The following is a 10626-nucleotide window of genomic DNA, read 5'->3' on the forward strand; positions in this document are numbered from 1 at the left end:
TAGGGTGTGATGCACTGCCTATCTGAAACCGCCAAACTGGGACCACTCGCCTTCTACAAGGTAAATTATGACTAAATGTCATAATCATTAGTTAACAAACAAGTATTCATTACTTCAGTGAGCTCATTATATCTGCATTAAATTATTACATTGTTTAAATGAATACATTTCTCGCTAACTGTGATTTTATATAAGTACATTTCTGAAACACATAACTTAGACAGTTTCCTCTGATAACAGACTCTAAACTGTAATGTGGACTTGTGTATTTGCTGTAAAGCTGCTTTGAAACGATGTGTGTTGTGAAAATAATTGCGAATTGAATTGAATCATTACTGATGGTTTTGTGAATCGTCTGACAGGGTTTAGTTCCGGCCGGGATCCGCCTGATTCCTCACACCGTCCTGACGTTCGTCTTTCTGGAGCAGCTGAAGAAATACTTCGGCATCCTGGTGATCAGCTGAACTTTGACCTCTTGACCTTTCCCCTTTGGCCTCCTCTTGAAGCTGCGCTCACTGCTGTATTCTTTCTGGACAGTCTCTCTCTTTCTCACACAACACAGTCATGATAGACGTCACACGCCGAACGTAACGAAAGAGGACTTCATCACTATCCGAGTGCCAAACCGGGACAACTGGACTCACTGAACTGGACCTTCTGGGAGAAGACGACTGGACGCTCATCCTCATCTCTTCAGGGTGAGGTTTAGATCATAGATGTTATCTATCAGGATAGATATGTTTGTAGATTATGAATGAATTATGATTCCAATTTTTTTTTTTTAAATGCTGTTCATAAATACTCCTATTGCAGATGAAGGGATAATTCACCCAAACATAAACATTATCTCATCATTTACTCGCCTGATGTTGTTCCAGACCTGTAGGATTAGGATCTCTTTTTGTTTTCTACATAATGTTTTCCATTTAATAAATATGTATTGTTTCCTTAAGGTGAGTAAATTGACATTTTTGAGTGAACTATTCCTTTAAGACATAAAATGCACACACAAAACGGTCCATATTTACAGTTTTAAAGTTTGCATGCAATTTGTATGAATTGTGTTTTAATTATACAAATACTGTATTTTCAAAGATCTGTATTTGACACTGCACAGATATGTTGCTGAGTTTGATTGACAGATGTTAATTAGGGTCAGGGGTCACAGAAAACCTTCAGAAATAAAACGAGTTTTACTTTATAACCAAAATGTGCAGCATCAGAGGAAAAGAAAACAAGAAATGACTGACTGATGGGGATCCAACGGTTTTTTTGCAATGTGAAAGACAATTTGTCGATATTTCCGTTCTGTTCATCTCTGTTTGTAATAATTCAGCAATCGACACACATCCTGCATCATGACAGAAATGAGCCACTGTAATTCCTGCAAATGTGCTTGTAGTTTTTTGTGGTTCAAGGTAATGGGGGCATTTAGTGAATCAGTTGCACAAATTACTTATTATTACTAATTCAGTTTCACGGTTTGGTCCTAAATTTCTAGATTTATCTTAGTGTTTTACTTGAACTAAGCATGTAACAACAGACGTTTATCACATATTTACTTAACGTTTAAACTTAATATTTTAGATTAAGTTGGTAAACTACCATATTGGTAAATGCATTCAGACTGTTTGATGATTTGACACTAAGAATGAAATCTGAACACTGGAGAAGCCTTGTTTACCGTGACCAGCAGAGGGCGCTGTGTCATCCAGTAAATGTGTATGTGTGTGTGTGTGTGTGTGTGTGTGTGTGTGTGTGTGTGTGTGTGTGTGCACACATGCGTGAAGTGTTAAAGGGATAGTTCACCCAAAAATGAAAATCCGCCCATGATTTACTCACCGTCAATCCATCCTAGGTGTAAATTACATTCTTTTTTCAAATCATGGGCTAATTTTCATTTTTGGGTGAACTCTCCCTTTAAGGGTTTGCAAGCGAGTTTGGGTACGAAAAAATTTTGTACACAAATTGAATTGTAATTTATGGTTTGGAAATGGAGGTGTTTGTTGCTTGAACAGAATGTAATTTAGCTGCTCCCTCTATCTCGAAAAAAAAAAAGTGAAAATATGAAAACTAAATGAGAGATGAAAATGGTCTAAACTGAAATTGTCAAACAAAAATGGAAATAAAAGTACTAACACCAGAAAAATGTGGCAGTTTTTCTTTAGCATGGAATGATTTGTATATTTATATTACTTGTATTTAACTCGCACATATCAACAGATCTCTCAACATGTTTGCGTTCTGGTAATACAAGCAATGATCAGATGCAGAAGTGCATAACCGTAAATGCCCTATTTTGTCTCATTAACTCGAAACGGGAAACTCACGAATATATGCATGCTTGTTACCAGGGCAACCAAAGATTTCAGACACCAAATAGTGCAACGCTGACCAAAATGCGACCAAAAAGGCGGCTACGTGACATTTCCCTACTTCTGTAAAATAACCAATCGCTGTCAGTGAAACCCATAGTAAAACCCTTGCAGTTTCACTTCAGTGTGTCGACAAGTGAAAAGGAGATTGATCTGAACACAGGTGAGAATTGAGTCTCCATTCATAATGTTCATAATGGTCATAATCTGTAGGCTATATGAGGCGATTTGTTCAGTTTTCTTTTATTATGTTGACAAGTTTTATGTTGGTGATTAGTGATTATAGGCCTGAGGCCTGTTGCACAAAAGTAGAATTAAGACATCCGGGATAAATGACTCAGCTGAGCTCAATGAAGCCAAAACATGTGCGTCCAGGCTTAATTGGTTGCACAAAGACCAAGCCAGGATGAGCAGACACGGATTCATTAAGCCAGGTGAAACCAATCCTGGATAGGTGCGCGCTCACGGCTCACTCAACTAGACCCCGCCACAGATCACAGATTAACTGATTTACCATGGCAACTAGAGCCGCGTACTTTTCCCCGTCGGAAGCACAAATCCTCATGGAGGCATACGAGGAGGTAAAAGATATAATTAAGAAGAAAGGCAACACCGCCACAGTGATAAAGCAAAGAGAAAAAGCGTGGCAAAGTATTGCAGACCGCCTGAATGCGTAAGTAGTGCACAATTACACACTCACCGCTCCGCTGAAACATCACAATTACAATTCAAACATTTAATTCACATCTCCAAAAACGCAGTTGTACTGTAATTATGAAACGGTTAAATTTTTAATTGAAATGCACTGCAGATATGAGTGAAATTGTGTAAAGTAACTCCATCACACTGTATAAAGCTATGATAAATTATTATTAAAGCCTTACATTATTATTTAACGTTACTGCGCTCAGTACGGTTTAATCTTAGCCGTTGTACTCTGCTTCTTATGTTGTCCACCGTTTTTTTTTGTGTTTCTCCTGCTTTTATTAATGTAAAGCTGCTTTGACAGAATGAAACAATTGTGAAAAGTGCTATATAAATAAAATTTAATTGAATAAATAGATGAGCTATAATAATAATCACTTTAATTTATATAGCGCCTTTCAAAGGACCCAAGGTCGGTTGCTCACTGCACTGCAAAAACGTCTTTCTTACTTAGTATTTTTGTCTTGTTTTCAGTAAAAAAAAAATATCTAAAAAAAATCTTAAATATTTTCTTGAGCAAAATTACCTAGGAAAATAAGCAAAAAAATCTGCCAGTGAAACAAGAGAACTTTTCTAAAATTAAGTGTTTATGGAAAAAGTAAACTTATTTCAAGAGAATTTTTCTTATTATATTGACAGATTTTTTATTTTTTTGCTTGTTTTAAGCACACATTTACTTAAAGTTTATATTTTTTGTCTAAACTATACTTATTTTGCTAGGTCATTTAGCAAATCAAGAAAATACATCTTTATTTAAGATTTTTTTTTTGTTGATATTTTTACTGAAAACAAGACAAAAATACCAAGTCATTTTTTGCAGTGTGACTCCATTAAATGTTCTTGTGATAAAGAGTGTGTGTGTGTGTGTGTGTGTGTGTGTGTGTGTGCGCGCGTGTGATGTAGATTAAACATGAACGGGCCAAAACGGACATGGCAGCAGGTCAAAATCAAATACAAGAACATTCTGCAGAATGGTATGGTCCCTGACTAATATTTAACAAAGCACAAGCATATATTGTACCCAGAAGGTGCCTGCTCACACATTGTCTGTACTGTTTTAGCAGTGAAAAAGAATACCCACAGACAAGGCACGGGTGGTGGGTCACCAAAGGCTGACCTTACCCCAGCAGAGGACATGGCCTTGGAGCTAAATAAAGGCAGGCCCGTCTTAGAGGGGATCCCTGGGGGGAAAGAGACGAGCATAGGTTCCTCCCAAGATGCCACCCGCTTCATTCAAGGTATGTCCTTCCATCTCTACATGGGATACAACCACATTCATATTGAATCAATTTGGACTGTCTGACTTTGGTTTACCTATTGCCTTGCAGTGTCTGGCAGCACTGTGTTCCTGTTAGAGCCACCAGCACAAGCACCAGACGATGCTGATCCAGTGAGTACTCCATCAAAGGCATACTGTAGGCCTGGCATGTCTTGTCTACTAGCTTCAATATGAATCCGATTAAATGTGATAGGGTGAAAGCCCCAGTGCAGCAGCAACAGCACATGATGGAGACGATGATGAGGAGGAGACCATCTCTCTGGATTCCAGAAGGCATGAGGTATCATGTTAAGACTGTGAAAGTACTATTTACTCTACAATGGTGAGGAGTCCTCATCAAAATCAAAAAATCTAATTTCTTTTACAGGACCCAGATGCTATACAGTGGGAAAACCAGCCTGGCAACATAGTGCGTATTAATAAAAGGACACCACATCCTGCCAAATTCCAGCTGCGCTAATTGTATTGTGTTCACAGAGCTCACAAGCTATCAGAAAGTTGTATGGCAACCACCTCCGGCGCCAAATAGAACTGGCAGACATAGACATTCAGTACAAGAAGAAAAAGATGGAAAATCTTGCACTGGAGTCCGAAATAAAAAAGAGGACAATTAGGAAACTGGACCTTGAAATAAAAAAACTTGAGAGGGAGGTGAGATATGCCTTCAATGTACACTGTATGCTAACTGTAACACAAATGTATTAATCATTATTTTTCTTTCCTCCCCCAGCTCCAAGAAGATGACACAGCTCAAAATAAAAATTAGGTATATTCTCGTAAAGTCAAGTGAGCCATGACATATGAGCTCTTATTGTGAGCACACAGGACGGTGGCATCTTTCTAAGGTTTTTTTTATTTTCCCAGCAATCAGTACAACCAAGTCATCGTTATAAGGCACCGGCCTCTTTTGCCCACCCCCCCAGCACCAGGTGTGGCCACTAGCCTATATGAAGGCCCAAAATTGTGTGTTCCTTTCTGCTCTGACAATGGCATGCCCATTCTTGCGAGATGTGGTGGATGAAGAAGCACTTGTGCTGAGGAGAGCCTTCAGGCGAGAAAGGGTCTTCAGGGACCGGTTGGACCCACTGGCCTTCCCTGATGACCATCTATATGAAAGATACAGGTTTTCTGCAGATGGCATCAGGTATCCATGCAGACTACTGGGTCCCAGGATTAAGCACCGCACTGCACGGAGCCATGCACTGAGTGTGGAGCAAATGGTTTGTGTGGCCTTGCGCTTTTTTGCTAGTGGAGCCTTCCTGTACTCAGTGGGGGATGCAGAACAGCTGAACAAGGCCACAATTTGCCGCACAATAAGGAGTGTGTGTCTGGCTATCAAAGCATTAGCAGATGTCTTCATCTCCTTCCCTGGCCACAGAAGACTCTGTGACATCAAAGAGGAGTTCTATAGGATTGCAGGTAAGAGGATCTACAAATTACAGGACAACTGTTAACACATAGTAGGATACTCATTACTTTGTGTGACAGGTTTCCCCAATGTCATTGGTGCAGTGGACTGCACACACATAAGGATAAAAGCCCCCTCAGGTGCCCATGAGGCCGATTTTGTGAATAGGAAATCCTTTCACAGCATTAATGTTCAGGTGAACATAACTTTTTGATATTGTCCATTGACGAACACTCTGCATTGCCAGTGATGTGCATTGATTGGTGTAATATTCCTCATCTTATGATTTCAGATGGTCTGCAATGCTGACTGTGTGATCAGCAATGTTGTGGCAAAATGGCCTGGCTCAGTCCATGACTCCAGAATCTTTCGGGCCTCTGAAATCTATCAGTGCCTATCACAAGGTAAGCCACACAACCCCTATTTATAACCATCATGGCTGTGTCAAGAATATCACTGTGTTTATGAGGTAGTAATGATGAGATTTTGTGTTGACAGGTGAATTCTCTGGTGTGTTGCTGGGAGACAGGGGGTATGGCTGCCAGCCTTTTCTCCTGACACCTTTCACAGACCCCCAGGAAGCACAGCAGGCCTACAACCATGCCCATGCCAGGACCAGGGCCAGAGTTGAAATGACCTTTGGCCTCCTGAAGGCACGCTTTCACTGCCTTCACAAATTAAGGGTCAGCCCTGTTAGGGCATGTGATATTACTGTGGCTTGTGCTGTCCTCCACAATGTGGCCTGCCTGAGGAAGGAGAGGGCCCCCAGAGTGCCACCAGCCATGGACTGGGACAATCCGGCAATCTTCCCTGATGACGACAGTGGTCGGCTGCTGAGGGACCAATATGTGTTGAATTATTTTAGTTAGTATGTGTGCTTTCAATTTTGGTTAAATATGTCCTGCGGTGGCAGAGGAATTTGGGTTTTTTTGGGTTCGTTTTTTTACGAATTTGGCCTCTTATGATGTTTGTGCGGTATACTGTGTGTAATACAAGGCTGCAGGGAGGCTACTGCATCCATTCATTTGTCTGTTCAGTTGATGTGTATGGATTTGTCCTGCATTTATTTTAGTGTGCAGACATGCAGGGTGTGTTATATACAGACCTTTGAATGTGTATGTATCATTTTGTATAATCTGCTTTGATTCTGTGCTTTCCATCTTGTAGAGTCACTGTGACTTCAGTTTCGAAAGGAGCTGATGGTTTACCTGCTTTGTTTTGTCCTTATTCAATAAAGGAACATAATGTTACACATTGTGTTTTTATATTCATATGGAATGTGTATTTGTTTATATGACAGAGTACTAGGGCCACACTGAGGAAAAAGGATAGTCATAAATTTATGAGGCTGGTTCTTTCTGCAGAAAAGCTACATATTCTTTTTACAGTTTTGATACTTATGACAATGTGATACTTAATATTCTGGCACATCAGCATGTCTTTGTTTATGAAACCATACTGAAGTACAATTTCACGAAATGCCCCACATCTGTCATTTTAACAACTGTCCTCCTTTAAAACAACTGGTTACAATATTATGACTTGTCTTTTTTTCCCCTCTGTGGCCCTAATATTCTATCATTTTATATATAGCCTTATAGTCTATGGGAAACTGTAAATTATCTAATGATAGCAACATCATCTAAAAATCATTATTTATCCAAAATGATTGAAATTAATGATCACAAACGTTTAAATAATGACAGTGGGTCTAGTTATATGTGATAACAATGTATAGTGAGCAGTGAAATAACTATTGGTTTCCATTTGTGGTGACTGCTGACTGACATTAGGGATGAGATTAAATAGATCCTGGAATTTAGCCTGGTCTGGAGCAGGCTAGCTCCACAGAATAAATCTCAATGGTAATTTATACCATAACATATCCTCCTGCCCCCTATCCAGCTTTAGTGCAACCGGATTACGGATCAATTGAGCCAGGATCACCAAGATATCCTGGCTTAATCCCTTATCCTAGTTTTGTGCAACAGGCCCCTGGACAGGTCACAGTTTATCCACAGCCACAATACAGCAAGGTTTTTAAACTTCTTATGAAGAACAAAGAAAGTACATCAGGTGTGTTTCTTGCTTTTTTAACGTTTTTTTTTTATTTTATTTTATGAAGTCACTGTAATCTTTATCATTACATAGGCTATTATATAAATATTACAATGCCATTATATTTTGTGCAGGAAACTAGCTTATTTTGTTGTAAATAAAGTATAGCCTACTGTGAAAAGTGTTAGGCACTTCTGCTGTAAATGAGGATGCTTCCAAAAATAATGTCTCAATTAATTTAATTGATCAATTAAATTATATTAACTAAATTAGAGTTGTCAAAGTTTTTTTAAACACTTTCAAACACTTCTGTGTGCGCTCAAATGCTCCCGTGCGTTGATCATTGTAGCCAATCACATATACCTTGAGTGTCCAGAAAGGCGCCAAATAAATACAATTTATTATTATTATTATTATTATTATTATTATTATTATTATTATTATTATTATTATATATGATGAGCGGGTGAACACAATAGCCAATCAGAGGTGTTTACGATTCTGGGGCCGTATTCACAAAGCATTTTATCTTACCACTAGGAGTACTCCTAAATCGCACTAAAAGATTTTAGCTAGGAGTTTTCTCTTAAAAGTTATTCACAACGTCTTTCAGACCTACTCTTAGTAAAGAAAAATGACAACTCCTAAACTAAGAGTGAGTCTTCGTTGCTATGGATGACGTCATTACTCATGCACGAGCTTGACTGAAGTGACCACCTTGATTGGCTGATGATTGTAACGCGGGAATGATTCCAAACACCTCCCCTACGATGATGAGTGACAGGTGACAGGTCTGAGAATGTGTGCGCTACACAAGTAGTGCGAAGGACGGAAGATGATGAATAACGAATAAATAGCCTAAATGAATAAAGAGTAAGGCAAAACAAATAGCCTAGTAGCCTAATGAAACATATGGATTGATGCAATATCTTTGCAACATTATTGAATTAATCTGTCACTATATGCCTCTGCCTACGTTTGCAAAGAGAAGAACATTTTAATTTGATTCACAATGAAACGTTACAATTAGTTCACATGCAATGGGTAGACTAGTTTTGGTTGTTGTTGGTGGCGTTATTGCATCCCTAGTTATGCCTACAATGCAAAATTGTTCCTTCGCGATTGGAAGCTCCTGTAGCCGCCGCATACGCATTTCAAAAAATCGTGACGTGAAATGCCACAAAAAGCGGTTTGTGAATAGGTCTTAGTGAGTTAGGAGTCCTCTCGACTTCTTTTAAGCTGTCCCAGGCTTAGGTGCTACTTTTAGGGCTAAAATGCTTCGTGAATTACTCTCCTAAAAAATTAGGAGTCCTAAAGTTACGAGTGACACGCCCGTTATTTTTAGGAGTTGCTCCTAAATTCGCCAGTTAGGAGCTACTTTTAGCCTTAAAATTCTTTGTGAATACGGCCTCTGCTCAACAGCACTCATAGTAACAATTTTAAAATTACTTTTACGGGTACTTACAGGTGTCAGAGCTTGCTCTGTCAGTCTTCGAGGGGGCTGACCGTGAGCATTGTGAGAGCCTGCCGCTTCACACACTCCGCTCTCGCATGTCACTCTTAGAGGAGGGTGATCAGGAGAACGTTCCCTGCGGTTCGGGCCCTGCTGCTGTCGAGACAGCGCAGAAGCTCTTAACGTGGGGATCGCACACAGCAAAATCCCCAGTGTTAAATTAACACTCCTCAGTGTACATATGTGTCCACACTATAGAGTGTTAAAATTAACACTGAAGCAGTGTTGAAGTTAATGAGATAATTAAGTGATTAATTAAGTGATGATTGAGCATTATTGAAGACACCTGATGTTAATCAGCAGAAGCATTGAAGGAAAGAGAAACAACAAGAACAGAAAAGAGAGAAACACAAGAACTACTGACTTCGAGCCATTACACATAATAGCACTTTTTATATTACCAGTTTGACTTTATTTCTGTCATACATCTACACACGTTCTTATTTAGATTTAACAGAAGTTTAGATGGTAATGTTTTATGGAATGTTTTGCTTCATGTCACCATTATGGTGATCAGTGTTTGCTTTAGTTGGGCTGCTCTTGACCCTTTCCTTTTTAACATTAGTTTTTCTCCGGATTGCTCCAACTCTGTGTTTATAAAGCACATTTGTTGTGGCAAGATAAAATGTGATTTGGGCTGTGTTTCCCAAAAGCATCATAAGCCTAATTTGATTGTACAGACCATTTGTTGCAGTTGGTCTACGATCAAATTAGGCTTAAGATGCTTTTGGGAAATGCAGCCCTGGTTATGTTTCGATGATGAAATTACTAGTGACCTGATTCACTGATCTCACCCAGCATTATAAATTGATAATACAAATGTTTAAATTTTTCACTACAGTAGTTAATTTCAGCAATGCTTTAATAATTTCAAGGTTTCAAAATCACACACAGACATCAAGAATCTACATATGAATCTCAACAATGGTGACAATCAAACAAATGTTTCAGGTTGCAGTGCATGATGGGAGCCACCAATCAAAACGCATCCATGGCTCACATCATGCATTGCAGCATGAATAAATTATGCAGCTGAATTGTCCTGTAATTTTCATTGTTTTTTCCTGTTTGCTTTTATTTTGCTATTGTTTTATTATGACTTTAGTTCTGTTATGTTCAGAGATGATCTGTTTGTCACTAGTTTGTTTATTGTCACCATTGTTGAGATTCATATGCTGATTCTTGATGTCTGTGTGTTTAAACACAATAACTTCTTTGCACAAAGTATTTTCAAAATTGTTCATATTGCTGTTGGATCTCAAACTGTAGAATCTCAGGACTACAAAAT

At 38.9% G+C, this 10626-nt stretch overlaps 3 protein-coding genes across 5 annotated transcripts in view; all 3 read left to right on the forward strand.

Moving 5' to 3' along the window:
• The window catches only part of slc25a10b (solute carrier family 25 member 10b), a 15900-nt gene extending 13753 nt beyond the window's left edge, over positions 1-2147 (forward strand). Inside the window, exons 10-12 of one of the 2 annotated variants that reach the window (XR_014605005.1) lie at positions 4-60; positions 363-698; positions 814-2147. Coding sequence is in view for 1 of the 2 variants with exons in the window: in XM_084106491.1 (XP_083962617.1) it covers positions 4-60; positions 363-464 (159 nt within the window). In the remaining variant the exon portion in view is untranslated. Of the gene's footprint in view, positions 1-3; positions 61-362 lie in introns of both variants that reach the window. The other variant, XM_084106491.1, reaches the window with a different exon arrangement.
• Positions 2148-2659: 512 nt separating this feature from the next.
• Positions 2660-5357, forward strand: LOC311077850 (uncharacterized protein). 2 transcript variants are annotated; one of them, XM_084106493.1, is made up of 9 exons: positions 2660-3048; positions 3984-4054; positions 4142-4318; positions 4409-4470; positions 4553-4639; positions 4727-4768; positions 4837-5010; positions 5090-5125; positions 5224-5357. In XM_084106493.1, the coding sequence occupies exons 1-8, from the start codon at positions 2891-2893 to the stop codon at positions 5123-5125; spliced, it is 807 nt and encodes a 268-aa protein (XP_083962619.1). In that variant the 5' UTR covers positions 2660-2890; the 3' UTR covers positions 5224-5357. The 2 variants fall into 2 exon arrangements, 1 of the variants encoding a protein (XP_083962619.1); XR_014605006.1 differs by having other exon boundaries at positions 4837-5125; positions 5224-5337.
• LOC311077842 (putative nuclease HARBI1) lies at positions 5307-7039 on the forward strand (the record flags this gene model as incomplete). Its single annotated transcript, XM_084106484.1, has 4 exons — positions 5307-5778; positions 5848-5963; positions 6060-6171; positions 6266-7039. 4 exons carry the CDS (start codon positions 5307-5309, stop codon positions 6634-6636), a joined length of 1071 nt encoding a protein of 356 aa, XP_083962610.1. The 3' UTR covers positions 6637-7039.
• Positions 7040-10626: the final 3587 nt, after the last annotated feature.

The sequence above is a fragment of the Abramis brama genome (assembly GCF_963993115.1).
Source record: "Abramis brama genome assembly, chromosome: 2".
Classification (NCBI taxonomy): Eukaryota; Metazoa; Chordata; class Actinopteri; order Cypriniformes; family Leuciscidae; genus Abramis; species Abramis brama.